The sequence below is a fragment of the Momordica charantia genome (assembly GCF_013281855.1).
Source record: "Momordica charantia cultivar OHB3-1 chromosome 7 unlocalized genomic scaffold, Mcharantia_2.0 BLBB01000007.1, whole genome shotgun sequence".
In the NCBI taxonomy this organism is placed as follows: domain Eukaryota; kingdom Viridiplantae; phylum Streptophyta; class Magnoliopsida; order Cucurbitales; family Cucurbitaceae; genus Momordica; species Momordica charantia.
The window spans coordinates 19,632,457-19,648,763 of record NW_028275165.1 but is presented as its reverse complement, the minus strand read 5'-3'; the positions used below and the strand labels follow the sequence as shown (position 1 = coordinate 19,648,763).

The 16,307-nt window shown below is 32.8% G+C and overlaps 3 protein-coding genes and 1 long non-coding RNA gene across 5 annotated transcripts; 3 read left to right on the top strand and 1 right to left on the bottom strand.

Moving 5' to 3' along the window:
- The first annotated feature begins 5,457 nt into the window (after window positions 1-5,457).
- On the top strand, window positions 5,458-8,576 carry LOC111009844 (peroxidase 24-like). Its single transcript, XM_022283067.2, is given in 5 exon segments — window positions 5,458-5,711; window positions 6,202-6,279; window positions 6,281-6,394; window positions 6,510-6,678; window positions 8,044-8,576. Coding segments are annotated over 5 exon segments (987 nt in total). The 5' UTR covers window positions 5,458-5,489; the 3' UTR covers window positions 8,448-8,576.
- A 1,205-nt stretch (window positions 8,577-9,781) lies between these two features.
- Window positions 9,782-10,233, top strand: LOC111009701 (Heavy metal transport/detoxification superfamily protein). The gene is made up of 2 exons (XM_022282885.2): window positions 9,782-9,845; window positions 9,941-10,233. Exons 1-2 carry the CDS (start codon window positions 9,791-9,793, stop codon window positions 10,231-10,233), a joined length of 348 nt encoding a protein of 115 aa, XP_022138577.2. The 5' UTR covers window positions 9,782-9,790.
- Window positions 10,234-10,277: 44 nt separating this feature from the next.
- LOC111009699 (putative 1-deoxy-D-xylulose-5-phosphate synthase, chloroplastic) lies at window positions 10,278-14,811 on the bottom strand. 2 transcript variants are annotated; one of them, XM_022282883.2, is made up of 10 exons: window positions 14,356-14,811; window positions 13,909-14,040; window positions 13,358-13,522; window positions 13,087-13,237; window positions 12,386-12,657; window positions 12,018-12,291; window positions 11,558-11,865; window positions 11,173-11,454; window positions 10,800-11,084; window positions 10,278-10,708 (listed from the first exon to the last, which is right to left on the bottom strand). In XM_022282883.2, the coding sequence occupies exons 1-10, from the start codon at window positions 14,491-14,493 to the stop codon at window positions 10,559-10,561; spliced, it is 2,157 nt and encodes a 718-aa protein (XP_022138575.1). In that variant the 5' UTR covers window positions 14,494-14,811; the 3' UTR covers window positions 10,278-10,558. The 2 variants fall into 2 exon arrangements, with proteins under 2 accessions (XP_022138575.1, XP_022138576.1); XM_022282884.2 differs by having other exon boundaries at window positions 13,909-14,037.
- On the top strand, window positions 13,406-15,041 carry LOC111009702 (uncharacterized). Its single transcript, XR_002601266.2, has 2 exons — window positions 13,406-13,541; window positions 14,750-15,041. It is a non-coding gene; the product is annotated as an uncharacterized LOC111009702 (long non-coding RNA).
- The last annotated feature ends 1,266 nt before the right edge of the window (window positions 15,042-16,307 follow it).

The following is a 16,307-nucleotide window of genomic DNA, read 5'->3' as shown; positions in this document are numbered from 1 at the left end:
GTTTGTACAGATAACAAAATGGTTATCAAACGTGCCCTAAAGTAACCTCAATTAATCTTGGTCATGTAGACTTTACTCTATTTTAGTCTATAAATTTTTTAAATATCTATTTTAGTGGCTCAATATATTAACTTTAATTTAGATTTATCTTATTTGTTATCCATATAAATTTTTATAAGGTCTATTTTAATAGCTTGATTCTTGTTATTATTTTATCATTAATGGTTGAGCAGATAGCTGCGTTAATATTGATTCATTATGACGGAAGCTTTTGCTCATGGAACTGTATTTTTTTATTAGAGATTACAAACCATAACATAATGAAAATAATGTATTGACAGGATAAAGAAACTATAATATCCCATTTAAGTTGGACGAGCCTTTTTATGGGATTCCATATATTTGGGGACTTCAGATTCGTAATAATGTCATGCTTGCTTTTGGTACTTCGGAGAAATAAATTTTAATCAACCCATATTTGTCCAATGGATTCAAGCTACTCAAGATAAAACTTATATGAATTTAATGTATTTTTATCTTCAACAAGTGGCCCGATGTTTAACACGAATCATAGGATGTGATTGTCTGGTCGATTAAATCAAAACATAACTTGACAATATAAAATTTGAACTTATTTAAAACAATGCACACCCCAAAAGCCGCCGTCATCTTTTTTCCCATACCTTCAACAGCAGCCCCAAATTTCGAATAGGAGAGGTCGTCTTTTGTATTTTCTGGCATGATTCAAGGGTTCGTCTATAGCTGGATGATGAAGTTTTTGTCCACAGCATAGCATACAGAGTTTTTGTCCATCGTCGGTGGATTCGATACTCTCGCCTGAGGTTTCTTGTTTCTGATCGGAAGTTTCAAGAATCTCACCATGGAAAAATAGCATCAATGAGAGCAGGGGATGCATATTGTGGCCCTATTTTAAATATTTTTAGGGGATTTTTGTATTAATTTCATAGATGTTTCGTTCAATGTAGGTGGCAATCAATATATATTTTTTTAGTACAATATTGTGGGAGTGGGGGTTCGAATTCATGACTTTTTGGTCAGAGATAAATGCCTTAACCATTTGAGCTATGTTGGATTTGGCCGCGGCAATCAATATTTGCTTTCAATATAACACTATGATTTTGTACTAAAAAAAATAGAACTCGGTAAGAAAAAGCGTGGGCAGGTACCTCCCTGACCCACTAAATACAACAAAAGAAAGGTCCTATTATGATGATGAATTTGTTATAATACGAGTATATATAACATATACCATTACATAATTATTGTTTATAGGCTCACCAATGGGGATTAAATTTTTGTGTCAAATAGTAGGTTATATATTATACGCTGCTAGGTTGGATTATATATGTGTTTAAGTTAGTTGATTTTGATTTATGAGTTATAATCTTCTATATTATAAACTAGAACCGACCTCGATTACGAATTTAGAAAAGGGCAAACCTTAAATAAAGTCAAAGAACACCTGCAAGGTTAGAAACTAGCTTTTAAACTTTGGTCAATTTCTTAAACTCAAAATTTTTTTCCGTCAGTTTGGTCAATTTCCCCATTTTCTTCCTATTGTATATATTTCTACTTCAAAACCTTGTGACTACAAAAAAATAAAATACTCCTTTGATAATAAACTTGAGAATTACTGCTGAGCTATACTTGCTTTGACGGACAACGCGAAAGTTACTGGTGTACTTAACAAACAATCATTTAATTTGTTTAACTTTGCAGGTAGAGTCGAGCGAATTAATGGGCCTGAAATATTTTCTTGACAGAAATAATGGGCCTGAGATTGATTGTGAATGAGGCCCAAATCGAAGATGAAGCCCAAAAGTCCAATGTGCAAGAACTTTATTTTATTTGAATTTCTTTTAAGATAAGTGATATTTGACTTTCAGATTTTCAACGGTCACTTGGCACCGCGTTTGACAGCTTTGATACGGTTGGTAAGATCTGAGAAAGTTTCCAAGTAAGAGTTATTGAGAAACTTGTCGACTTTATTTCAACTTGGCTTATTACCATTTATTCAAATTATTTATTTAATTATTACGATAATTTTATATCTCTGCAATAACATGACTGTCATTGTCAACCTTATGACTAAATCAACATCTTTTTTTACTTTTCAATTTTAATTTTTATCCAAAAAAAAAGAAGAAATGTTGACCTTATTCGAGAGTATGAAATTAAAAATCTTTCATCGATTATTTGTAATATTATTAGAGAAATGTGGAAAACAAGATTTCGAGGGGATTTTATTCCTAGAATACCTCAAGCTCAAGTACCAACATTTTGACAATACTTGCAAAAGAGTGGAGCTGATAATGCATAATTTAGATGTAAGAGTGTCAGTAGATACCTGAAGCAACTCGAGAAAATAAACATCCTCTTGAAGATTTTTCATTTTTTTTACTTTACTTTAAAAAAAAACAGTACTATTCTAAAAACTTTACTTCTATTTCTAATCGATGTGAGACTATGTTCATATTTCTAATATCATTTACTCGACAGCTTTCCTTGGACCTTCCTCACTTCAACCTCAATCCTCCCTATTTCCCTCTTCCCTTCGTCAAGATTACTAGGAAATTAATCATTTTATAAATTAGCTTAATAATTGGTCAAAGCTTGTCTCTAATTTTTATAGCTTAATCCATCAATAAAAACAGCTAGCATTTTGAATAATTCTCTCTTATTTCATACTTTATGTCACATCCATGTATAATATAATATTAATATCTTCATTCCCTTTCTATTTCAAAGACTGATTCGTGTTCTTCCATTAAAGTATGGTAACATATATTTATAGTATATACATATAAAATATGTATGGATCTCAATACAAAATATAAAGTTATTAATTTGAAATTAAATTATGAAAATTCTATACTGCATTACAATATCTATCATATTATTTAGTGGTCATTGTTAATGTTTGATGGAATTGTTGGCAATAAAATTATGTCAACATTAAGGGATAGTTTCCGCGCACACAAAAAATCGAAGAAAGTCATAAAAATAATTAAAGTTATATATGTTAAAATATTTATAAAATGATCAACTTTATTTTAATTCATGAACTTAAATTTTTAAATTAATTGATGATTTAACGTAGTACCATAATAGGGAGTTATTCTTATATTGTCATTTTGTCATTTGATTAAATTTATCCTAATCTGTAAATTTAAGCTATTGAATTTATTGGTCAACTAAATAGAATTAATAATTTTGTAAGTGAAATATATACTAATTTTCAATTTCGTTTATAAATAACACGATCGTAAACCTATGTTTTATATTTTGTTTGGGTTTGTAAATGTTTATTTTATTTTATGGGAAGTGGGATTTGAAATTATTATTCAATAATATATACATGTTTTCATAACCCGTGAACCAAAAAGGCCAAGTTCTTTAAAGAAGCCTCACACGAATTAGAAAGTTTCTTGGATTACAAAAAAAGTAAAAAAAATTGCCGTTGGCTACTTTCATATGAATGCATAAACTAACATTAATATATATAAATAGAGAGAGAGAGAAAGAGAGAGTTTAATTATTTAAAAAAATGAAAAATGAAGGTTGGATGTCAACCATATATTTAAAATAATGAGGTAGGTTTGTAATTATCGTGTAAATGAATTATGGTTCAAAAGGATTTTTTTTTTCCTATTGATAAAGTTTTGATGGATATTAGAAAAATGTGGGAATATTTACAAGAATTTTTTTTATGGAGGCATGGAGGAATATCTTCTCCCTTTACTCAAAGAAAGATGACCTTTTGTTTTCTTTTCTTAATAATTTTTAATTTAAATATATAAATCATCTTGCAAGTGAGAATTTTTTTTTATTAGATGCATTATGGATATTATTTGGAGTAGGAATGGAATGAGAAATATATAATTTAAATGTATTGTGAAACTATCTGTAACCGTGTAACAATTTAAGTGACAAACACTACTCTAACAATTGTAATAGAACGGTCTCTTCCTGACTCCTATAAATACGTCATTATTCTCGCTCACAAATAAGTGATTATATATATATGGAACCGATCTATTAGTTCAGACTTTAGACTAATTTGAACGTACGAGTGTTTGTTGCATTGCTTATACATGTTTCCTTGCATAGTTCGGCACAGCTCGATCGGTTAGCTCAACATGGATCTCTCGGACCATCAAAAAATCATCATCAACGTAATTCATTGTACATATTGTTGAATTATCATTAATTTATTAAGAGGATGAGTTGTGACTTGAAAAACATTGTTGGAGTTGGATGAAAGATGAAATATTTGTTTGATTTATTTTCCATAATACTAAATTTAACTTAAGAAATTTAAAAAGAAAAGTATCTTTAAATAAAAACCGTATAGAGTTCTTTCTTTTAATTTCATCAAGGGAAGATCATCTCTTTAATATCAAGAAACGAGATCTCATCAAAATTTATATAAAATTTCGAAAATAATATTTCCTAAATATGCAAAAATAAAAAATAATATTTTAGAAAGATAACTTAAACGCATTATACGAATATTCAACATTATTGCATCAATCTCACACCAACAAAGCACCTCCAATAATTTTTGGAATTGTTTTCCGAAAGAAAAATAATTTTTGGAATTAACTTTTCCTCTTTTTTAATTTTTATAAAAACTAAACCGAAGAAAGATAATTAAATAAACAATATTGTTAAACACACTCTTTTTTTTTTTCAAACTACAAACAAGAAATTTCATTATTCATATACCTCAATTTTGATTAGAAAAAGAAAAAGGAAATTCTCACCACTAACACAAACGTCCGACTTTGAAAAGATTATTAAATAATTTAAAAGGTCAGCTTGTCGCCTTGCCTTCATGGGAAGAATAATAATAATTATAATAATTTTAAATTTTAAATACTAATTTGGTCCACATACTTTTAAAATATTTATTTTAATCTATATATTTTCAATTTTTATTCATTTTAGCCTTTTTACCTGCAAAACGTCTTTTTTCTCTCTTTCTAAAATTTTAATACAACCATGGAAATCTTTGAATAAAAATTTATGACCATATTATTTCAAAACGAAAGGATAAATAATTAAACTGTCACGTTAAGATTATGATGGAAAGAAATAAGATTAAAAAAACTAAAACAGATGATTTACAGGGACTAAAATAAACATAGATTGAAAATATAGAGACTAAAATTGACGTTTTTTAGAATACAAAATTAGAATTGTATTTAAAAAATTTTCAAAAACCAATCATTTTATTATTTTAAAATTGAGATCGACCCATATCCACAGTCTCACAAGCCCTTAATTATGGGATAAGTCTTTGACTTTACACCATTATTCCAATTGGATGAATTTTTATTTTTCATGTTCCCATTATTTTCTTCCCCAATCCTTGGTATAAAAAGCCCCTCATTGCCTTATTTTTTTCCATCAATCCATTTTCTTCTTCTAAATTTGATATATTTTTTCTGTTCAAAATCTCTAAAATGAGAGCTTCAAACCATGGCTTCCCCCTCTTCTCTTTACTTTTTTTCAGTGTTTTTCTTGCTCTTCAGGTCTCCAATGGCGCTCTCATAAAAAACTTCTATTGGCGAAGCTGCCCCCAAGCTGAGCCAATCATCAAAGACGTCACCTTTCGACTTGCTCGGTCAAATCCCGCTCTCGGCGCTCAACTTTTGAGACTTCAGTTCCATGACTGCTTTGTTCGGGTACATTAGATTATCTCAAGTTTATTAAGAATATAAATAAAAGATTAAATATATTGTAATCTATCGACTTAAATTTTTGGTAGTTTAATGATATCTGAATGGTAAGTTATGTTAAACTCGTATAATGTCATCAAATATTACGCTGTTGGGTATTATTATGATACTATCCCAAGTGTTCGAACTCCTAATTTTTAATACTCTCTTATAATTAATCTACTTTAATATTTCTCTCTTTACTCTCTTTACGTTGTCGATTTTTCTTTCATAAATAATTTAGTTTACATTGTCGGACTTCACATCATTCTTATGTTGTACTAAAAAATTATCATTACTCTTGTAATGTTGTTGCTACTAATATAAGTACCTGTTAGGCTTTGTGTTAATTTTCAAGACTACGGTAGTGTAAGAATAACACACAAGTGGGTCGAGTATTTAAAATATAAATAAAAAATTTATCATAACTTATTATCTTTAAGTTTTTGGACAAAAGGGATGCGATGGATCGATTCTATTGAATACGGTGGGAGGAAACCAATCGGAGAAGGAGGCGAGACCGAACCAATCACTTTTTAGGGTTTGAGGCGATTGACGAGATCAAGTCGGAGGTTGAGAAGGCTTGCCCGGGAGTTGTATCTTGTGCCGACATTCTTACCCTTGCTGCTCGCGATGCTGTTTCCTTTCCCGTAAGTCACTTCCTCACTCTTGTCTCCTTATAAAACATTTATTTTGCAAAAGTTTTATAAAGGTCTCAATTTTATGAAAACGTCTCACGTTTATTCTTATGGATTATAAACGCAGTTCAAAAATCAGCCACGGTGGCCCGTCCTCACCGGAAGAAGAGATGGAAGGATCTCGCAATCATCGGAAGTCGCCGGAAATATTCCGTCGCCGTTCTCCGACTTCGCCACTCTTAAGCAAATCTTCGAGAAGAAAGGCCTTACCGCGAACGATCTGGTGATATTATCTGGTACTAATTAAATTATAATCCAAATGTATATATTTATTTTGTAAGTAATAATTTATATCAAAATTCCTTCCGAAAAAAAAAATTATATCAAAATTAAATTCTATAAGTATGATAAAAGAATCATGTAGAAATAAAGAGCAGTACATGCATGAAGGTGGCCACATCATGCAGGGCACGTCCACAGAAGGTTATTTTTTCTTAATATTGTTATAAATTTGAAATATATTTTTTAAAAAAATATATTTTAGAAAATATTTTGAAATTCTCGAGTTATTCCTCAGTGTTGTGCACTAGTGTTGGTTATGATCAAAATAAAATATTTGGAAGTTTTGAAAGCGATTAAGATATTGATTTGAAAAATAGCTAGAAAGTTTTAATTAAAGATAGTGATGTTTCTTATGTTTTGAATATTTTGAGTATATATTTTGGCAGTAGATTTAAAAATTGGATGCCAAATTAAAAATATTGTTCAAAGAATATTTAGTCATATAATTACTAAACAAAAGAAATAATAGTAGTTTTTGAGCTAAGTCCGGTTGATAATAAAAATAATAATAGTTATTAACTAAATATTTTGGTAATCTCAAATATTTATAATAAATTTATTTGGTATAATTATTATTTACAATATTATATAATAGTAGGTTATACATTATTTAATTTAAAAAAAAAGAAATTGATATTAATTTATTATATATTTATCAAAATTATATTTTTTTCAGGTGTAATTTTACATTTTCAAATTTAGAATTTCAAAATTGAAGACCATTGTTCTTAGTCAAAAATAGATTTTAAAAACAAATTTACAGGACTTTGTTTTAAGAATCCGAAAACAAGAAATATAATCTCACAATTTTTTACAGTTTTACGTACACCCTCCATTCATGTTATAAATTTTCCTCATAAACAATTTTTTTAACTTATGTTGTTTGACCACATTATTTTTAAACAATAATATTGATGTCGCAGACAATAAATGAAAGCTAGCAATATAAATAAAAATCTGACGACCTTCTAATTTTTTGATAAATAGAAAAAAAAAATATCTTTTACTACCTTTCTCTTATACTTGTTACAAATTTAATAGCGGGTACTTAAGTCCTCATTAAAAAAATTCATGGTTCATTATTGTTAAAAAAAAATTATATGTTTTTGCATTTATTTTTTAATTGTTCAGGACTTATATTTTATTTTTTTCAAAAAATTAAGAGAAGTTGTCACAATATGGTTGATAGAGACAAATAAAGGTATCTCAAATTTATATTCAAGTGTTAATCAAATTATGAGATATGATGATTTCGACTCTAGTACAGTCTCATTCAATAATTTTTCCTACCGTTTAAATCTATTTTAATTATATTTTAGGTGGTCACACGATTGGGGTTGCTCACTGCGGCACATTCTCTAGGAGGTTGTACAACTTTACTGGCAAGGGAGATGCTGACCCGTTGTTAGATCCAAAATACGCTGACATGCTTAGACGACAATGCCCGAACCCGGCCAACACGTCGATTACGGTGGAAATGGATCCACGGAGTTCTCACTCGTTCGATAGTAAATATTTCAAAATTCTCACTCAGAAAAAAGGTTTGTTTCAGTCTGACGCTGCACTGCTAACCGACGTCGTTTCGTCTCGCCTTGTCGGACAATTGAGGAATCCCCTAGTTTTCTCCTTTAGATTTGCTGACTCCATGTTGAAGATGTCTGCCATTGAAGTTCTCACTGGAACTAATGGTGAAATCAGGAAACATTGTCGTTTTGTCAATTGATCATTATATGTATTTGTGTTATTGAAGGAAGCTATCTATGAAATTCATATTAGTATGTATGTATGCCAATCGCCAAGGTTGGTTAATCTTATGATATTATATAAGATAACGTCTATTTACCTTTCCTTTTATACCCTTTTAATTTTCAATTAAAATGATTGTTTTTAAAACTTCAACTAACACTAACATAGATATTTTGAGGTTCTAGAGGGACAAAAATGGAAGAAATCTAAGTCCATAGACTAAAACTAAAATAGGGATTTTAAACATTCTTTACTTATAAAGTTAAAATTTTATTGAATCAGCATGGTGTAAATATATCTAATGAATATGCAGTGGAGGAAGGAACTACACTTGTAAAAAGAAATAGTGAAGGGTTGGGTAACTGAACACCAAATCTTGCAATTTGGGAATTGATCCAAATTTTCAAGTCTCTTTATTAAAGTTGAACCAGTCAAAATTTTATTCAAACTCATAGGGTTTAAATAGGGTTTTGTTTGGCATTTTTGAGTTATCAATAATAGGGTGTTACTTTTTCCTGCCGAACTGCTATAAATAGAACATAGAAATTACCGTTTAGGTTCTCATTAGTCTCAACTGTGTGTTATATTTTAAGATTTGATATAGTTTGTATCAGGAATTAGGAGGATTACTTAGGAAATTTAACCATTTTTCTTTTCAAATAAAAATTTTTCACGAGAATTTAAATATTCAAATTTATCTTTTAATTTGAAATTTATTTTTCAAAAAAATAAACAGAAAATCCGAACCCGAACCCCACGAAATTCTGCTGAAAATTTCACTGGAAGTCATTTCCCATCCCGCCCCGGCCCCACAAATTTATTAGTGCATTTAAACACCCATTGTTATTTATGGATTAAAAAAGGGGTACAAATTTAATTTCTAAGAGTTGTAGAATAATTCACAAATAATAGTTTCTTTGGGGCTAATTTCAAATAAGCCAAATTAATCTACTTTTGTTTGTATTATCACTAATTGGGCAGTTAGAAGTTAGAACTTAAAACATGCGGCTTTTCGAAATCCAGGAAACGTTAAAATTCTGTTATTTTGGTGCGGCGTTTTGTCGTAATTTATTCTTAACCGCCACTAAAATTATTTTCAACGACCACTATAAATTATTATTTTCATTTTCTTTTTCTTTTTCTTTTTTCTGCTCAAGTTTTCTTCGATACTCAATGGGGAAGAAGAAGAAGAAAACAGAGGAAATCAAAGTAAGTGATCCCATCTTCGTCTTTTTCCTCTATCAACGACGTCGTTTCTTTACTTGCTAAAAAATAATGAGCTTCTTGAATTAGCCGTTGACTGCAGAATTTAAAGTTTCAATGCATTGTAAAGCATGCGAAAGAACTGTGGCCAAAGCCATTTCCAAATTCAAAGGTAACTATCCCAAAAATGTTGTTATTTATTGTTAATATAATTATATTTTTAAAATTTAAAATTTCATTTTCTTTTGTTTGATTATGATGTTGAAGGGGTGGAGAAGTTTACGACAGACATGAGAAAGCACAATGTTATAGTGACGGGAAAGTTCGATCCACAAAAAGTTATGAAGAAAATAAGAAAAAAGTTGGGAAAGGTGGTCGAGATGGTGATCGACAAAAGTTCAAGTGCAACGGCAAAAGATCAGGCGACCGTTGCCAAGGAGTCAGATCGATCGGACCCGAATAATGCCAGTCAGTTGATGATGTTCAATTGTTGCAAGGAGAGTGCTCAGTTGCTAGTTTTGTTTAGTGATGAGAATCCAAATGCTTGTTGCATCATGTAGATAGAGATGATGATTCTTTACCAATGGCTGGTGAGAAACTGATAGAATTCAACTTGCTTTCAATAATAATATAACTTTGTGTTCCTAAAACATAATATCGAAAATAACGAAAAAAGTGAGTATTGGGAGTTCTTCGACTTCGAGTGGTAAGGGCGTCAATCTCGTCTCCAAGAAAATTAAGCATCTGTTTATACAGCCTAGACTGATAATGTATTGGTTATATGTATATGCAAGTATGACAGAACTTGACCAGCGAGATTTCGGTCGAGATTTCGAATTTGTACATTACATCAAAGAGAAGCGCTGCGATTTGGAAAGTTCTCTTCTATGACATGATCTCAAGAGCTTCCCTGGTTTGTCCGAGCATATTGAAAATTGTAGCAGCAATATGAGATGGGCAAAGACCTGCTTCTGCAAGTTGGTCTGCTGGCGATCCATGGTCGATGTATCGGTCGGGAAGAACAAGCGGTCTCCACTGCAAGTGTTGTATGGAATGCTGGATTATTAAATTTCATAGAACAATCTTAAAGCAGAGATTTAAAATATGGTTTGTATGAGATTTATACCCTCAAGGTGCCATCCAGAAGGCCATCAAGGGCCAGGAACTGGATGACATGAGACCCGAATCCCCCGATCGATCCTTCTTCCACTGTGATCAAAATTTCGTGCGATTTGGCAAGACTTCGGATAAGTGCTCGATCAAGTGGCTTGCAGAAACGTCCATCTGCAACTGTTATACGTAAGCCGTGGCGCTCAACCAAAGACGCTGCAGCCATACAGTTTTGGACTGCCGTTCCATAGCCCAAGAGAGCCACTCTTTCCCCTTCAAGTAAAATCCTGCCTTTTCCAACCTGTTATAAAGAATCGTCAATTAGATTCCTGGTGCGGCAAAGACTGTTCATGGCTGGAACCTTGAGATTTTTTTTTCCAAAAATGTACCTCAATAGGAATGCCTTTATTCCCTGGTGGCAGCTCGACACCGATACCGTTACCTCGTGGATACCGGAAACAGCTGGGTCGGTCATCTATGGCTGCAGCTGTAGCAACCATGTTAAAGAGCTCGGCCTCATCGGACGGGGCCATCACTACCATGTTAGGTAGGCATGCCATAAACGTAACATCAAAAGAACCACAATGAGTCGGGCCATCTGCTCCAACCAACCCTGCTCTATCCATTGCAAATCTCACAGGCAACTTTTGCAAATCAACATCATGAACTACCTGTAAAATCGAACACGACAGATTTCGTTGGAACTCATACAAAAACAAACTCGATACACCTTACTAATGGAGAATGAAGGATGGAATTGAAGCCAATTCTTGCCTGGTCATATGCCCTCTGCATAAACGATGAGTAGATCGCACAGAATGGTTTAAGGCCTTCACAGGCCAGACCGGCAGCAAACGTAACGGCGTGCTGTTCAGCTATACCAACATCAAAGCATCGTGTGGGAAATCGTCGTTGAAAGAGATTTAAGCCTGTGCCTCCTCCCATTGCAGCATGGATTGCAATAATATCTTTGTCAGCTTCAGCTTCTGCAATCAATGCCTCAGCAAAGTACGTCGTATATGATTGCGTTGCAGCTTTGGCTTTCTGCTGTTTACCAGTAGCAGGATCGAACTTTGCAACTCCTGCATATATGAGCCACAATTTTAAGTTGTAACCAATTTCAAAAACAGTACAAATAACAGCTCAGTTTCCAAAACAATGATCATCTATCCCAAATTTCATTTCAGCGGACAAACGAAGTGACATACTAACTGAAAGATAATCTTCTATTTACCATGGTACTTATCGGCAGCTCTTTCAGCATATGGATATCCTCGTCCTTTCTCAGTGACAACATGGATGAGGACTGGACCAGTGGTTTTTGTACTCTTAACTTCCTTAAGAATGGATACAAGATCATCCATGTTATGACCATCAACGGGGCCGATATAGTAGAGCCCGAGCTCCTCAAATAACGTCGATCCAGAACCACTAATCATCCCGCGAGCATATTCATCAACTTTTGCTGCCAATTCATGCATAGGACCGCCAATTTGTTTCGTGACGCCCTGAAACATCATTGGTGTAAAGATAAGTAAACTCAAACTCATTCAGATAGAAGGACCAGAGCCTGCTGGTTTGCTTTGGTTCACTATTTCTTACCTTGGCTACCTCTCTCAATTCTCTGAGAGGCCTGTTTGACTGCAGCCGGCTGAGAGCACTGCTCAAAGCTCCCACGGGCGGTGCGGGCCCATCTAGAGTTGCAGTTGGTAAAGAGACTTGCTTATTGTCGTTAAGAATAACAATCATATCCGAGTCAAGGTATCCAGCATTGTTCATGGCTTCATAAGCTTGACCTGCAGTCATGGCACCATCACCTATGACTGCAACCACATTGTTCTTTCTTCCCTTAAGATCCCTTCCCACAGCCATTCCTGTTGAGCCACAAGATAAAAAATTGCAGTGAAACTTCCCAGTGAAGTAATTTGTTTACAAGCAGTTGTCACAAATATTTTGATACATTAGGCAATTTTATGAAAAGAAAAACAAATTTTTAATATTTTGTATAATTTTGTTAGAGTTTTAAGAAATTTGTAGACACTAGACAACAAAACAAGTAAAATTAAGATTTATGAACCAAAAAAAAACAAAAACAAAAATCGTTATCAAAGAGACACACAGACTAGTCAACAGATTATGCATCTTTCCACCTGCCAGAAAAACGCAACTCCAAAATATCAATGGAGACGCACAAAACAATCTCGGACAGTGGCTCAGATGATGTTCTGATCTTATCCTTATCACTCTCACACAACCATTTTTCTTCAGCTCTCAGTTGGAGCCTCATCCTAAAAGCTAATTACCTAAGCCTGCTGAGATGGTGGTAGAGCTGTGACCGGCGCCAAAGCAATCGAATTCGCTCTCCGAGCGTTTGGTGAATCCTGACAACCCATCTGTCTGTCTGATAGTAGGCATCTTATCCCTCCTTCCAGTTAGAATCTTGTGTGGATAAGACTACAAATCACCACACAATTCAAAACATATTATAAACAAAGCCAATCAACATCTCTCACCATGTCAAAGCATAAACAATAAAATTTTCCTACAGCAAAGAGGGAAGGCAAGAAAGGGAACCTGATGGCCAACGTCCCACAGAATCCTGTCCTGTGGCGCATTGAAGACATAGTGAAGAGCCACCGTGAGCTCCACCACACCAAGGCTGGAACCCAAGTGACCCCCAGTTTTAGAAACATTGAAGATGACATCAGATCTTACTTCATCAGCTAGTTGATAAAGCTCCTGAGTCAACGACATCCCGGTAAGAAACTAAACTCCTTGAACAGTGTTAAACTTACACCAAACTCAGAAAACTTAAGATAATAGATTGAAGTATGTATATTCGATCTCAAGAGCCATCAAGTAATATAAATATTAGTTGGGTAGAGCCATAGAAGATGATATTGCAGGGACTTGAATGCAGAGCATGAGGTTTTATAAAAAATTCCATGCTTTGACACCGTAATCAACTACTACTGAATTCAAAAGTTTAAAAGTTTAAAGCCAGTAGTTTAGGATATATTTAATTTTTAAAATATATTCTTTAAGAGTATGAAGCTTTTTTTCTTTGGAAAGAAAAAGCGGGGAGCTTGTTATCAAGCTAGTGATTTGGGTTTTGAGTCTTTAACCTTGATAGATAGATTTTTCATGTGAATCGGATAGTTTATTGTGTCCAAAAGAGGAGTCGGTGGCCTCTGTGAAGGATACTCTCCAGTCTCTGAAAGTGATGCACAGATCCCACCTGGGATTTTCTTGACCTGCTACAAACAAAAGCAAACAACCACACCACATCTTTCAAAACATATCTGTTTCAATTTCCAAATTTAAAATAATTCAAATGGTAGGTCAAATAATAATAATAAATAACCAAGGAAAAAAAAAAAGAAAAGTGAAAGGGAACATCTTATTGGAACTCTCCCCGAGAACAACATCAATTCAAAAGGTGAAGAAAAGCCATAATTCCCAATTTTCAATTGGGAAAAAAAGGAAAAATCAGAAAATATTCTCTTCTTGTTCACTTGGGCTTTTCTTCAAACACTTGGTGTGCAGTGGTTCATCTCCATCTATTTTAATACCTGATTGAGCTTTTTCTGAACTCGGAAGACCAGATCCGTACCCCACAAGGATCGAGAAGAAACAGCACTGGAACTTTCATGCTCTTTCACTGCTCCACGGCTGACATGAACAGGAAACATCGAAGTACAGAGCGCCATTAGAGCTCCAACAACACCCAAAACGGAAAATTGGAGCGGTTTCAGCTAAAATCAAAACCCAGTTGAAGAAATCCCAGAAAAAGAAAAAAGAGAACCAATGCTCTGGTCTTCTCCCTCTCACACACCCACTTTCTACGTGTCTTATAGAGTGACACGGTAGTAGAAATCGAACGAACTGTTTTTCCCACTAAGGAAGTGGTAATCGAAGTGGGAAATTCATTCTTTTTTCTTTTCTATGATTGTTTTTTTGCAATAGATCACAGAAAGAAAAAAGAACCAATGGAAAGTGGAAGCGTGTGGAGAATTCGGTAGATTGGCGATAGAATTGAGAAGCAATGACGAGTGAGGGAGACAAATTGAAGCCGAATTCGTTGGGTGTCTTGTCTAGCTTTTAGAGTACGGTCTTTACATTCTCTCTTTAACTGTAAAATAAGCAGCGCCAGTGCTCCACTCTGTAAATCGGACATCTTTTCTTATTGGTCCACGTGGACAGAAATCCCAAAATGGATATGTGGATAGGGAGAACATACATCCACCAATGTAAATAATTTCTAGCTTCTCGCCTTATTTTTTACACACAATTGTAAAATTAGAAAAAAAAAATCTAATTTTTACTCAAAATTGGTTCGAGGATGAAGGATATATGATAAAATTATAAATTTGGCACCTGAATTTTTAGAGTTGTATTTGTTTAGTCTCGATAATTTGAAATGTTTCGAATAGGTGTCTAAACTTTGAAGGTTCTCTAATTTCAAAAAGTTTTTTAGTAGATTCTTTTAGTTTCGATTTTCTATATAATAAGTTCATGCAAATGAGTCGGCCGTGTAACATTTTCTTTAGTACAATGGGGATATTGGGAGATTCGAACCTTCAACTTATAAGGAGATAAATTATGTCTTAACTAGTTCAGCTATGTTTATGTCAATATTTGTCATGTTGACATGAACATAGCTAAATAATGGATGAAGTTAAATAATACAATCAATGTGTCATGAAAGTATTTAATTGATGAAGTTAATAACATTAACTTATTAAACACAAAATTAAAAGTTTATTAATCTATCAAGAACACCTTGAATAATAGGGAAAAGTAGACGTAACTTTGAAAGTTGTTTATTAAAAACTTTTTAGTATGTAAATTAAATAGATACGATGTTAAGCTAAAGCAACCATAGCTCACTGATAATTGACATAAATTTTCAACCAAGAGGTTGTAGTTCGATTCCCCGTACCCACATGTTGTATTAAAAAAAATAGATATGATGTTAAAAGTTCAAAGATCAAATTTATAATTTAGCTTCAAGAGAAGACATTATAAACTCGAGTATAGATTCGAATCTCTACACCATTGTAATATTAAGTCTTTTTTTTTTTTTTCGGTGATTCGATGGCTGTGTTTTTATGATCAGATGGATGTCTTCTTTTTGTTTTATTGTAAAATAGAATTTAATTGTATTTTTCTTACGTGGTCATACACAAATATGTTTTCACTCAATTTGTGTCTTTTTGTCATCTAGTGATGGGTATTGGGCTCATGGTTTAATGAGTATAAATTTGTTCAGTGGAGTTTATGCATTCATTATAAAATGATAATTTGAGTTTGTCTAATTTGTGTTCGGTAGAGTTCAATAATCGTGGTACTTATAATTAGTGAAGGAAAGATAAGATTTATGGATTTCTTTCCCATTCTATAATGAGATTCAAAGACCTTATTTATATACAAAATTTATCCTTACTTTTAAAAATAAAAAGACGAAAATATTGTAACAAGTTTTAAAATAATTTTTAAAGATTCTACCGATCTTCTTGTTTTG